We start from the raw sequence: 14461 nt of genomic DNA, 5'->3' as shown, positions 1-14461 counted from the left end.
AAACTCTAAGATGTTGGGGGACCAGCAAGGCTTTGTGTAAAAGGTGTTACTTGAGTTCTTTTTGAAAAAAACTAGAAATTCTAAGAAATGGAAATGACAGGGGAGAGCATTCTAGGGATGGGGGGGATATGCAAAGGTACAAAGTTGGGCAGTGGAATGTTCTGTGTGAATGTCATGCCCCTTTGGTTATTTCTCCTTTCCTTCGCCTCTGCCTGTAGATTCAAGGTACTTTGTGAACTTCCAGGCCTAAAACCATAGATTCACTTTACCTCAAAGCTACCATTGATACAATTACAGATCTCTTGAAGTACCAAAGTATGAGTTTGAAATATCTATATAACTTCCTATAATTCAGGAGATGGTTTCAGAACATGCCTTTGATTTTTTTTACATTGTTTTCTAAATTTATTGACCAGCTTAATCTCTAAACAGGACTGTTTTAAGCCTCCTGGAAAAACAAAAATATTGTTACCAAAAAAATCTGAAAAGTTTAAATGCAAAAAAGGTAATGTAGTATTTTAATTAGAGGAAGGCCATTAGGGTAAAAAGTAAAAAAAATTTAAGATCATTTTGGGTTGCCCATTTTGTTTCCTGCTGACTAAGCTTAAAAAGCATTGGTAGAAAAAGAAGTAGCTTTATTTACAAGTTTAAAAAAATGCAAAGCAACTTTGAAAAAAACTTTTTAATGAATCATAATCAATTTTTATTTCAGGATCCACATGCTGAGGAATTTGAAGACAAAGAATGGACATTTGTCATAGAAAATGTAAGTTGGTCAAAAATTTATACCTTAAATGTATGATTCAATGTTAAGTAATGTCATATTTGAATATAGTTTCTGGGGTTGAGCTGTTTTTTAAGTTTGTGATCAGTGATCTAAAGCACAGAAGTGGTCTGTGCTGATGAAAGCCTCATGGAAATGAAATAGGATTTGTAACTTAGAATTTTCTTAATAGAATAGTAGCAAAATAGACTTATTTAATAAAAATTGTTTAGCGTAAATGTGTGGAAGAAAAGAATGTTGTGGTACTGAATTATATTTTCAAATAGTTTTATGTGAATTTTGCAGTCTCATATTTTAAGGTTTGAAGAGTCAGAGCAGATATGTCTATTCTTAAGTCATAGATCTTCAAAACTTTTGTGCATTGTTATTTTTTCAGGTTGGTTCATAAATTGAATTACTAATGGGTTGATATTGACATGATTGAATGAATGAACTAGCATATACTAAAGGTTTGCCAAACATTAGGCTAAGTGATGGGAATACAAAAATGAAATTGAAACGTTACCTGAAATAATAAGATGATACTTAGGAATAGGGGTTGGATTTATTATGTCATTGGCATGGAGACCTCACATGTGACAAAATTCAGAGAGGACAACAGTAATAACAAGAGGGACTATTAAAGGCCTCTTGAAGAGGGGATTTTTGCTGAGTCTTGAAGTAAGCCAAGAAAACCAGGGGGTGGAGTTGAGGTGGGAAGCATTTGAGGAATGGGAAGAACTAACTAGTGAAAAGGTGTGGGGATGGGAGATGGAGTGTCATGTAGGTAAGTATTGCTGAATCTTAGAGTTACGCAGAGGGGACTCCATGACTGAAAAGGTAGGAAGGGCCAGGTTATGAAAAGCTTTAGATATATATTTTTTATGTTTTGTAATATATTTCCCAGTTAGATGTAAAAAAAATTTAACTTTTTTTTTTTTAATTTTGAGTTTCAAATTCTCCTTCTCTCTCTCTCTAGCCCGTCTCTCATCCCTTGAGAAGGCAAGCAATATGATATTAAGCATACACATATGAAGTCATACAAAATATTTCTGTTTTAGCCATGTTACAAAAGAAAACAGACACAAACAAGAAACATAAAGAAAGATTTAAAAAGTATGCTTCAGTCTATAGTCAGCATCCATCAGTTCTCTCTCTGGAGGTGGTTAGCACTTTTCATCATGCATCCTTTGGAATTGTGTTGGATTATTTGATCGTTTGTCAATCAAAGTAGCTAAGTCTTTCACAGTCGATCATCCTAATAATATTGCTGTTACTACACACAATGTCCTCCTGGTTCTGCTCATTTCATTTTTTGTAAGTTCATAAAAATCTTCCTGGGTTTTTTGCTACCCCTGCTTTTTTTCCTTCAGTTGAAGCATGATAAATTCTGCTCCAACCCCTTATGTTAACACTTTTATGTGTGTCTATGTTTCAGGTGTTTTTCTTGTAAACACCATATTGTTGAATTCTGATTTCTAATCCATTCAAGCTACCTGCATACATTTTATGGATCTCATTTATATGTACAGTTGTAATTACTAATTGTACATTTCTCTCCTTCCTATTTTTTCCTGTTTATCCTTCTTTCTTATTTTTTATCCTGTCCTTCTTCCTCTTAAGTATGTTTTGCTTCTGACCACTGCCTGCTTTAATCTACCTTCCCTTTTCTCACACCCTACCTCCATTATCCCTTTTCCTTCTTATCCTACTTCCCTCTTGGGTAAGATAAATTTCTATATCCCATTGAGTATATGTAGTGTGGATGTGTGTGTGTACATACACACATATGTATATGTATGTATATATATAATTTTTTTTCTTTGAACCTATTTAGATGAAAGTGAAGTTAAATCATTGCCTGCCTCCATGTCCCTCTATTGTAAAAGCTCTTCCTTGTGTACCTCTTTTATGTCAGATAATTTCTCCCATGCTTTCTTTCCTTCCCCCTTTTCCTAGGGCAAATGTCTTTCTCACTAATCCATTTTTTTTTTTTACATCTTCTCAACATAGTCAACTCACTTTCACACTCTTTGTCTTTGTAAAATCTGTCTAACTGCCCTAATAGCGATGAAGCTTTTGGAAGTTACATGTATCATCTTCCCATATGGAAAGGTAAACAGTTTAACTTTTTTGAGTCCCTTATAATTTCTCTTTCATGTTTACCTTTTTATGCTTCTCTTGAATCTTGTATTTGAATGTCAGATTTTCTATTCAGCTCTGGTCTTTTCATCAGGAATGCTCGAAAGTCCTCTATTTCAGTAGATGTTCATTTCTTTCCCTTGAAGGATTGTACTTAGTTTTGCCAGGGAGGTTGTTCTTTTTTGCTTTCCAGAATATCGTATTCTAAAACTTCTGCTCCTTTTACATGGTAGCTGCAAAAGCATTTGTGACCCCCACTGTGAACCCACGATATTTGAAAGATTTATTTCTGGCTACTTGGAGTATTTTCTCTTTGACCTGGGAGCCCTGGAATTTTGCTATATTATTCTTGGGAGTTTTCATTTTGGCATCTCTTTAGGAGTAGTGATGATTGGTTGACTTTTTTAATTTCTATTTTATCTTCCTATTCTGGGATGTCAGGGCAGTTTTTCTTGAAACATGATGTATAGGTTTTTTTTTTTTGATCATGCTTTCAGGTAGTAAAGTAATTCTTAAATTATCTGTCTTAACTGTGTCCAAAGGGCTATAAAAATGCACATACCCTTTGACCCAGCAATACCACTTCTAGAACTGTATCCCAAAGAGATCATACAAATGGGAAAAGGACCCACATGTACAAAAGTATTTATAGCTGCTCTTTTGGTGGTGGCAAAAAATTGGAAATCAAGGGGATGCCCATCAATCGGGGAATGGCTAAACAAGTTGTGGTATATGGTGTAATGGTATATGAATGGTAAAGTGGTATATGAATGTAATAGAATACTATTGTGCTATAAGAAATGATGAGCAGGTGGACTTCAGAAAAACTTGGAAAGACATATGAACTGATTCTGAGTGAGGGGAGCAGAACCAGGAGAACATTGTATACAATTGCAGCCACATTGTGTGATGACTAACTTTGATAGACTTGGCTCTTCTTAGCAATGCAAGATTCTAAGACAACTCCAAAAGACTCATGGTGGAAAATACTGTCCACATCCAGAGGAAGAATTATGGAGTTTGAAGAGATTGAAGCAAACTATTTGCTCTCTCTTTTTTGTTTTCTTTCTTCTTTCTTGTGGTTCATTTCATTGATTATAATTCTTCTTTGCAACATGACTAATGTGTAAATATGTTTAATGTGAATGTATTATGTAGAGCCTATATTGGAATGCATGCTCTCTTGGGGAGTGGGGGAGAAAATTTAGAATTTAAAACCTAGTTTAACTGAATGTTTTAAGCTAAAAATTAATAAATAAAAGAAAAACAAAGAAATCAAATTATCTTTCCTAATCTGTTTTCCAGCTTAGTTATTTTTCACATTTTCTTCTATTTTTGTTCTTTTGCATTTGTTTTATTGTTTCTTCATGTGCCATGGAGTCATTAGCTTCCACTTGCCCAATTTTAATTTTCAAGGAATTATTTTCTTGGGGCTAAGTGACTTGCCCAAGGTCACACAGCTAGTACATGCGTCAAGTGTCTGAGGTTAGATTTGAACTCAGGTCCTTCTGAGGCCAGGGCTGGTGCTCTACTCACTGCGCCACCTAGCTGTCCCTAAGAATTATTTTCATAAGTGAGTTTTTGTATCTCTTTTTCCATTTGGCCAATTCTTCTTTTTAAGTAGTTTTTTTTTTATCAGTGAATTTTTGTACCTCTTTTTCCATTTGTCCAGATTTCTTTTTTAAGGTGTTATTTTCTTCAGTATTTTTTGTGCCTTTTTTTTTAACCAAACTGCTAATTGTCTGTTTATATTTTTCTTTCCTCACTCTCATTTCTTTAATTTTTTTCCTCAACCATTCTTATTTGATTTTGAAAATTAGTTTTTAGCTCTTCCATGACTTCTTTTTGGGCTTGTGTCTAGTTCATATTTTGTTTTCCTTTGAAGCTTTGTTTGTAGCTGTTTTGATTCCATTGTCTTCTCCTGAGTTCGTGTCTTGATCTACCCTGTCACCATAGTAGCTTTTTATGGTCAGTTTCTTTTTGTGTGTTTGCTCATTTTTCCACCCTATTTCTTGACTTTGAATTTATGTTAAAGTTGGGTTCTGTTCTATGTGTGGAGGGAAAGAGGGCAGTGTCCCAAGCTTCAGAGTTTTTCTTCATTTGTCTTTCCAGAGCTGGTTCTGTGGGTTTGGAAGTTTTTGGTGCTTCCAGGATGGTGTGATCTGGGGAGAGATGTGGTCACTGTTCTCCTAGTTTGTGGTCTGGTCCTTACTCAGGAAGGACCCTCCATCTCTTGGGATTTCAATTGATACTGCTTCTCAGGGCCCCTGCTCCCTTAAGATGTCAAGTGATATTGCTTGTTAGAGTCTCTGATCCCTTGAGACCAAAAGTGATACTTTTGCTCAGGGCCCCTAGTCCCTCATAACTGAAAGTATTCCTCTGTCACCTTGAAAGTGACCCAGAAGTGAGTATAATTAATGAAGTTGCCAAATATCCTCCAGTTCTGCATCCAGTGCTAACACAGGAGACCCCATAAATTTCTTTGTGACCCGTTTCCAGGTCCCCTTACCATCTCTGGCTTGAAAATTCCGGCTGCAGTTGCTTCTTTTACCATCACCTAGTCCCACCATTGGTGTTTTTATTCACATGGGCTCTAGGCCAGCCTCTGCCCCCATGTCACAGATCTCTCTTTCTGACCTCCTAAGTTGTCTTGGGCTGGAAAAATGTCTCACCCTAATTTTCGTTTGCTCTGACTCTCCAGAATTCAATTTGAAGCACTACTTTAAAGTTGTTTGGAGAGGTATGTTGAGAGAGCTTGGCTGAATGCTTTCTCTGCTCTACCATCTTGGCTTTGTCCCTGGAAGTCCCTGTGAAACACTTTGAATTTCAACATAGGACTTTATATTTGATCCTGGAAGTAACAGGGAGACCTTGGAATTTTTGATAGGTGGGTGACATGGTCAGACTTACACTTTAGGAAAATCATTTGTCATCTAAGGAGGATAGACTGGAGTAGGGAGATATTTGCAGCAAGGAGACCAATTGGAAGATTACTATAATAGTCAAGATGAGAGGTGATGAGGGCTTAAACTAGGGTAGTGGTTGTGAGATTGGAGAGAAGGGAACATATACAAAAGACATTGTGGAGGTTGAAATGAAATGAATTGGTGACAGGGTGGATATGTGGGGTGAGTGAGAGTGAGAAGTTGAGGATTACCTGACTTGTAAGTCTGCATGTCAGGGAGAATACTAGTGTCCTTGACAATATTAGGGAAGTTAAGAAAGATAATGAGTTATGTTGAATTTGAGATGCCCACAACCAGTTTAAAATGCCCCAGTCGCAGTCACTGATGTAGGACTGTAGATCTAGAGGGAGCCTAGGGTCTTATATATAGACCTGTGAATTATCTGCATAAAGATAGTAATTGAGTCCGCTGAAAGCTGATGAGACCACCATGGTGAGATAGTATAGAGTGGGGAGAAGAAGGCTCAGGAGAGAACTTGGATAAAGTTACAGGGATGGGACTTTCATGTGTGAAGAATGGAAAGAAGGTATATTTGGTTAGCCTGTAGAGTACACATAAAGTCACTATGTATCCATGTGTTTTCGAGGCAGCTAGGTGGCAAAGTAGATAGAATGCTAGGCCTGAAGTCAGAAAGACTCATCTACCTGAGTTCAAATTTGCCATCATATACTTATGAGCTTTGTGACCCTGGGTGAGTCAATTAACCTCGTTTACCTCCCAGAGAAGGAAATGACAAATGACTCAAGTATCTTTGCCCAAAAAAGCCCCAGATAGTGTCATGAAGTGTCGGACTTGACTTAAATGACTGAACAACAACAAAGTCTTCCCCTACTGTTACAAAGAAAGGCAAATACTCTGTATAATATGCTGATATGGTAAATTGGATCTAGTCTGTGAAGGGCTTTAAATGTATTTGTATTTGATTCTTCAGGCAGTAGGGAACCACTAGAGTTTATTGAGCAGGTGAGAGTTGTGGTCAGACTTATGTTTGGGAAAATTGCTTGGGCAGCTTTGTGGAGGGTAGGAAGAAAGGGGAGAAACTTGAGGCAGAGAGACCAATTGGGTGAGTATTGCTACATAGTACAGATGAGAGGTGAAGAGAGCTTGAACTGGGATAGTAGCCAGGCAGATAACCTGTAAGTGACAGGGCAGGAATGTTAACACAGGTTCTCTGGCTTCACATCTAGTGTTCTTCCTACTAACAAGTCACTCCTTAAGTCTCTGAGAATCTTTCCAAATGAGATTTTGTGATGTCTTTGAAATCTGACATATGTGTTGGGCAGGTTCCCATTTTACGGATAAAGATACAGGTAAATGTAAGAAGATATCATTATATTGTCATTCTTTTAACTATATTAACTATGGAACAGAGAGAGGTGGGGACACATAGTAAGTCATTGGCAGAACTGTCATCCATTATTCTTGATTTTTAGTTCAGTGCTCCTCCCTATACTGTATTCCATATTGCTTCAGAACTGTTGCCACCTCATAGCCAACAGCCATAACTAGGGCAAGACACCCATGGCTTGCACCTATAGTGCTGAAATTTAGAGGACATGGACAGCTTTTGCAATGCTTCAGGATAATAGAAACAATTGAGCTTAATATTTAACTAGCAAGAAAGGTGAATTTATTTATTTTTTTTCTCTTTTTTTCTATTTAATATATTTGGTTTTCAGCATTGATTTTCACAAGAGTTTGAATTACAAATTTTCTCCCCATTTCTACCCTCCCCTCCATTCCAAGATGGCATATATTCTGGTTGCCCTGTTCCCCAGTCAGCCCTCTCTTCTGTCACCCCACTCTCCTCCCATCCCCTTTTCCCTTCCTTTCTTGTAGGGCAAGATAAATTTCTATGCCCCATTGCCTGTGTATCTTATTTTCTTTTTTTTTTTTTAAAGCAATTTATTTATTTAACATATTTGGTTTTCAGCATTGATTTTCACAACATTTTGAATTACAAATTTTCTCCCCATTTCTACCCTCCCCCCCACTCCAAGATGGCATATATTCTGGTTGCCCTGTTCCCCAGTCAGCCCTCCCCTCTATCACCCCCCTCCCCTCTCATCCCCTTTTCCCTTCCTTTCTTGTAGGGCAAGATAAATTTCTACGCCCCATTGCCTGTGTATCTTATTTTTTAGTTGCATACAAAAACTTTTTTTGTTTTTGAACATCTGATTTGAAAACTTTGAGTTCCAAATTCTCTTCCCTCTTCCCTTCCCACCCACCCTCTCTAAGAAGTTGAGCAATTCAACCTAGGCCACACATGTATTATTATGTATAACCCTTCCACAATACTCATGTTGTGAAAGGCTAACTACATTTTGCTCCTTCCCAACCCATCCCGCTTTATTGAATTTTCTCCCTTGACCCTGTCCCCTTTCCGAAGTGTTTGTTTTGATTACCTCCACCCCCATCTGCCCTCCCCTCCATTATCCCCCCACCTTTTATTTTTTTTTTATCTTCCTCCCTCTTCTTTCCTGTGGGGTAAGATACCCAACTGAGTATGTATGGTATTCCCCCTCAGGCCAAATCTGATGAGAGCAAGGTTCACTCATTCCCCCCTCACCTGCCCTCTCCCCTCCTCCCATAGAACTGCTTCCTCTTGCCACCTTTATGCGAGATAATCCACCCCATTCTATCTCTCCCTATCTCCCTCTCTCAGTATGTTACTCTCTCATCCCTTAATTTCATTTTATTTCTTTTAGATATCTTCCCTTCATCTTCAACTCACCCTGTGTCTGCTCTCTCTTTTACATATATATATATATATATATAAACACATATATACACATACATACATATACACATAGATATATACATACATACACATTCACTTATATATATACACATTAACATATATACACATACACACATATATACATATATGTATATATACGTATACACACACACACACACACACACACACATATATATATATATATATATATATATATATATACACACACACACACACATATATATATATATATATATGGATATTCCCTTCAACTACCCTAATACTGAGGTCTCATGAATCATACTCATCATCTTTCCATGTAGGAATGTAAACAAAACAGTTCAACTTTAGTAAGTCCCTTGCAATTTCCGTTTCTTGATTACCTTTTCATGCTTCTCTTGATTCTTGTGTTTGAAAGTCAAATTTTCTATTCAGTTCTGGTCTTTTCACTGAGAAAGCTTGAAAGTCCTCTATTTTATTGAAACTCCATATTTTGCCTTGGAACATGATACTCAGTTTTGCTGGGTAGGTGATTCTAGGTTTTAATCCTAGCTCCATTGACCTCCGGAATATCGCATTCCAAGCCCTTCGATCTCTTAATGTAGAAGCTGCCAGATCTTGGGTTATTCTGATTGGGTTTCCACAATACTCAAATTGTTTCTTTCTGGCTGCTTGCAGTATTTTCTCCTTGATCTGGGAGCTCTGGAATTTGGCAACAATATTCCTAGGAGATTTCTTTTTGGGATCTATTTGAGGAGGTGATCGATGGATTCTTTCAATTTCTATTTTGCCCTGTGGCTCTAGAATATCAGGGCAGTTCTCCTCGATAATTTCCTGAAAGATGGTATCTAGGCTCTTTTTTTGATCATGGCTTTCAGGTAGTCCAATAATTTTTAAAATATCTCTCCTGGATCTATTTTCCAGGTCAGTGGTTTTTCCAAGGAGATATTTCACATTGTCTTCCATTTTTTCATTCCTCTGGTTCTGTTTTATAATATCCTGATTTCTCATAAAGTCACTAGCTTCCACTTGCTCCAATCTAATTTTTAAAGTAGTATTTTCTTCAGTGGTCTTTTGGACCTCCTTTTCTATTTGGCTAATTCTGTCTTTCAAGGCATTCTTTTCCTCATTGGCTTTTTGGAGCTCTTTTGCCATTTGAGTTAATCTATTTTTTAAGGTTTTGTTTTCTTCAGTGTATTTTTCAGTATTTTTTTGAGTCTCCTTTAGCAAGTCATTGACTAGTTTTTCATGGTTTTCTTGCATCCTTCTCATTTGTCTTCCCAATTTTTCCTCTACCTCTCTAACTTGCTTTTCCAAATCCTTTTTGAGGTCTTCCATGGCCTGAGACCAGTTCGTGTTTTTCTTGGAGGCTTTTGTTGTAGGCTCTTTGACTTTGTTGTCTTCTTCTGGCTGTATGTTTTGGTCTTCTTTGTCACCAAAGAAAGATTCCAAAGTCTGAGACTGAATCTGGGTGTGTTTTTGCTGCCTGGCCATATTCCCAGCCAACTAACTTGAGCTTTGAGTTTTTCAGTGGGGTATGACTGCTTGTAGAGTTAAGAGAACTATGTTCCAAGCTTGGGGGGATGCGCCAGCTCTGCCACACCAGCACTCCTCCTTTCCCCAAGAACGCCCACCCGGGACTGGACTTAGATCTTCAGCAGGCTCTTCACTCCTGCTCTGATCTGCCACTTAATTCCCCCCACCAGGTGGGCCTGGGCCTGGAAGCAACTGCAGCTGTAGTTCTGTAGCTGCCCTATCTCCGCTGCCCTCGGGGTCGTGGCTGAACCCGTGAACTCCTTCCACTCTGGCAGCTTTTCCCACTAACCTTCTCTGTTGTCTTTGGTGTTTGTGGGTTGAGAAGTCTGGTAACTGCTGCAGCTCACTGATTCAGGGCACTAGGGCACGCTCTGCCCGGCTCCTGGTCTGTTTGGTCCGCACTGCCCATGCTGGGCTCTGCGCCGCTCCCAGTTCCATGCGGGATAGACCTTACCCAGAGACCATCCAGGCTGTCCTGGGCTGGAGCCCTGCTTCCCTCTGCTATTTTGTGGGTTCTGCAGTTCTAGAATTGGTTCAGAGCTATTTTTTATAGGTTTTTGGAGGAACTTGGCGGGGAGCTCATACTAGTCCCTGCTTTCCAGCCACCATCTTGGCTCCACCCCCCCCAAGAAAGGTGAATTTAAAAAGGAGCTACCAGATGATAAGACTGGCATCTCCTCCCATCATAAGCTCTTCCTCAGCCTATTCCTTCTCCCTTTCATGGCTTGTCTAGCAGCATTTGAGATTGTAGTTGTTTTTAAACTATTTTCCCCATGTGTGCTATTTGCCCCTTATCCAGGATGTGCAAATTGTTAGCCCTAATTTTTTATAGGTATTGGAGTGGTAGAAAGGAAGGGGAGGAGGAAAGAATAAGCATTTGTTAAACACCTAATATGTGTTAGGCATTGTGCTAAGTATTTTACAAGTATCTCATTTTATCTTTACAACAACCCTGGGAAATAGGTGCTGTTATTCTCCCCATCTTACAATTGAGAAAACTGAGGCTGATTAATGTACAGTGACTTGCCCAGAGTCCCATAGCTAGTAAGTGTCTGAGGCTTTGAACTTCATTCTTCCTAACTCTAGGCCTATTGAGCTATCCACTGTACCACCTAATTCTATATGAATTTTGCTCATTTAATTGACATATTTTTGGAAAATTACTTCATTACCTATTCTTATAGCTATGTAAACTTATTATGAACTTCCAGGTCCCTATATTTTCTTTTTCTTCTTTATTTTTAATTTATGGGATAAAGCAAGCATTTCCATAGCACTGTATAATTTTAAAAAATGATTCCACATGGAATTGCCAAACTATTATATACAACTTGCTATTCCTTTTAAATATATAATATATAAGTTACCATGTACATTTCTTTTTTTTCTTCCCTCCCTGGACTCCACCCTAGAAATGACTACCACTGGACACAAATAGACATATATATGCAGATAGTGTTTTTCTTCACATGTCTCTTGCAGTTAATTTGGGTAGTTAAAGTAGTCAAAATGACTTATTTGCTTATAGTTGTTCTTAAAAAAATATTGCTGTGATCATATACAATGTTCTCTTGGTTCTGCAATTTTCTTTAAGAAAATTGATACATGTATAATAATTTAAGGGCAATTCAATTTTTAAAAGAGATTATTAAATGTTTTACATATCTAATTAATACATATGTGTACATATACATACATAATGCATATTGGGAGCCAGCTAAGTGGGGCAATGTATAGAGCACTAGCCTGGAGTTAGACTGGACTTTAAATCTGGCCTCAGACACTTCTTAGCTGTGGTAATCCTGAGTAAGTCACGTAAGTTTTGCCTGCCTTGGTTTCCTCAACTGTGAAATAATAGCAACTACTTCACATGATTATCATGAGGATCAAATGATATTTTTAAAGTGCTTAGCACATTGACTGGCACCTAATAGGCACTGTACAAATGCTAGTTCTTATAAATTTAGTAAAAGATCTCCATGGTATTGTGGAGTGACCACATGAAGCTGGGTTCTATTCCTGCTGTCGTACTCACTTGCTTGTGACCTTGGAGAAGTCATTTCATTTCATTAGACCTCAGTTTCCTCATCTGTAAAATGAGGATGGTAGTCTTAGATGTTCAAAAGGTTTAATTTTACTTAATTTTGGAATGTTCAGTGATCCTGTCAGAAGAAGGCTTAATGGCTAACCTTGAAAAGTCATATCAGCCTTTTCCAAGGTTAACAGCTCCACTCAGTGGTGAATGATGAAATTTATTCTTATGTATGAAACTGTCATCTTACCTTATCCATCCCTAACAGCTTTGAGTTATTAAGTGAAGAATCGATCTCAACATATATGTACTGAAGATGGACTAAAGCTAATTCAAGCTTTCTCTTCTCTTTTCTCTGGATTTGTCTTTTGTGTGGATTTGAATTTCTGAGGCATTTGTTGTTTTACTTTTTAAAGTTGTTTTCTTAGAATGGAATCTAAATTATGCGGTGTATTTCTCCCCCAACCCCAGCCCCCACTGTATATTATCTCAGTACCCTCACTCATGCTAAAATCTGTGGTAGGTAATAAAGAAGCTCTGAAATTTAATGTTGTTGTGTTCCATTGTAATCTTGTTTGGGGAAAGGGTGAGGGCAGAGATGGGTAGAACTTTCTAGAACTTTATTCTAGAATAGTTTTCTTAGCATTAATGTTCTTTTATACTAGAGGATTCTTCAAAATAGCGATGTCATTTCCTAATGTGAAATCTTGCTAATTAAAAATATATTCTAAATAGGTTAGGTAAGTTATTTGCCATTTCATAGTAGAAGAAATAATGAGAGAAAATAACTTGAAAAAGTTAGGATTGTCAGTTTTGTGACAAAACCTTTCACTTAGCCTTTTAAATCCTAGCCTGTTTTAACAGATTGGTCATAGAAGTCTATATCCTCATTGTAGTTCATATCTAGTCTGAAATGGTTACTTTATTAGGTTTTTCTTTTTGCTTGGTTATTGTTGAACATTGATATATATATATATATATAATATATAATAATTTAAGTGGAATATAATTTTTAAGATTTGATACAATTAAATATATATTACACAGATGCTGCTTTTTATTGTAATTAAAGATGATGATATCTTTATTTGATTGGTTATTTTTAATTTGTGATCAGAGAATGTATTTTCCCAATGTTTATTCTAAGCTTTCTTCTGGAGGTTTTTTTTTTTCCCCTGAAAGGAAATGAAAGGATATTTTCCACCTCATGCCCCAAATATTAGAGTTTCCAGCTTCAGAAAAGGAAAACTTAATGTAGAAATCTGTTTTCTCATTCTAGATATCCTTCTTACCCCAAAGGAATCATAGGGAAAATTGCTACTCACAATATAATTGCTATTAGAAATAGACTTGAAAACATTTTGAGTTCACTGAAATTTTCAATTCATGTAAATAAGTTTAAGGTTAATTTTTTTCTCTGTATATATTTTATTTAATATTTTATTTTTCAACATTGATTTCCACAAGATTTTGAGTTACAAATTTTCTCCCCATTTCTACCCACCCCACCATTCCAAGATGGCATATTTTCTGATTGCCTTGTTCCCCAGTCAGCCTTCCCCTCTTCACCCCATTCCTCCTCCCCCATCCTCCTTCCCCTTACTTTCTTGCAGGATAGATTTCAATGCCCTATTTCCTATATATCTTGTTTCCCAGCTGCATGCAAAAAATTTTTTTTTAATTTTTTTAAGCTTCTGCTTTTAAAACTTTGAGTTTCAAATTCTCTCCCCTCTTCCCTTCCCACCCACCCTCCCTAGGAAGGCAAGCAATTCTACATAGATCACACATGTATCATTATGCAAAACACTTCCACAGTGCTCATGTTGTGAAAGGCTAACTATATTTCCTTCCATCCTATCCTGTCCCCCTTTATTCGATTTTCTCCCTTGACCCTGTCCCTTTTCAAATGTGTTTTCTTTAGATTACCTCCTCCCCCTATCTGCCCTCCCTTCTATCATCCCCCCTTTTTTATCCCCTTCCCCTTACTTTCCTGTGGAGTAAGATACCCAATTGAGTGTGTATGTTATTCCTTCCTCAGGTTGAATCCAATGAGAGTAAGATTCACTCATTTCCCCTCACCTGCCCAGTCTTCCTTTCCAACAGAACTGCCTTTCCTTGACACTTTTATGTGAGATAATTTACCCCATTCTATCTCTCCCTTCCTCCCTCTTTCAGTATATTCCTCTGTCATCCCTTAAATTTATTTCATTTTTTTAGATATCATCCCTTCATATTCAACTCCTCCTGTGCCCTCTGTCTATATTCCCTTCACTCCCTTAATA

General features: G+C 37.4%; 1 protein-coding gene across 10 annotated transcripts in view; it reads left to right on the top strand.

Annotated features, from left to right (window-relative positions):
• EHBP1 (EH domain binding protein 1) overlaps positions 1-14461 on the top strand; it is a 433107-nt gene that overhangs the window by 104921 nt on the left and 313725 nt on the right. For all 10 annotated transcript variants that reach the window (XM_036752173.1, XM_036752175.1, XM_036752180.1 and 7 more), the window contains exon 5: positions 713-766. In XM_036752173.1, the coding sequence (XP_036608068.1) occupies positions 713-766 (54 nt within the window). The remainder of the gene's footprint in view (positions 1-712; positions 767-14461) is intronic.

Source organism: Trichosurus vulpecula, chromosome 3 (genome assembly GCF_011100635.1).
Source record: "Trichosurus vulpecula isolate mTriVul1 chromosome 3, mTriVul1.pri, whole genome shotgun sequence".
Lineage (NCBI taxonomy): Eukaryota > Metazoa > Chordata > Mammalia > Diprotodontia > Phalangeridae > Trichosurus > Trichosurus vulpecula.
The sequence above is the reverse complement of the archived record's forward strand: the minus strand, read 5'-3'. Positions and strand labels throughout refer to the sequence as shown.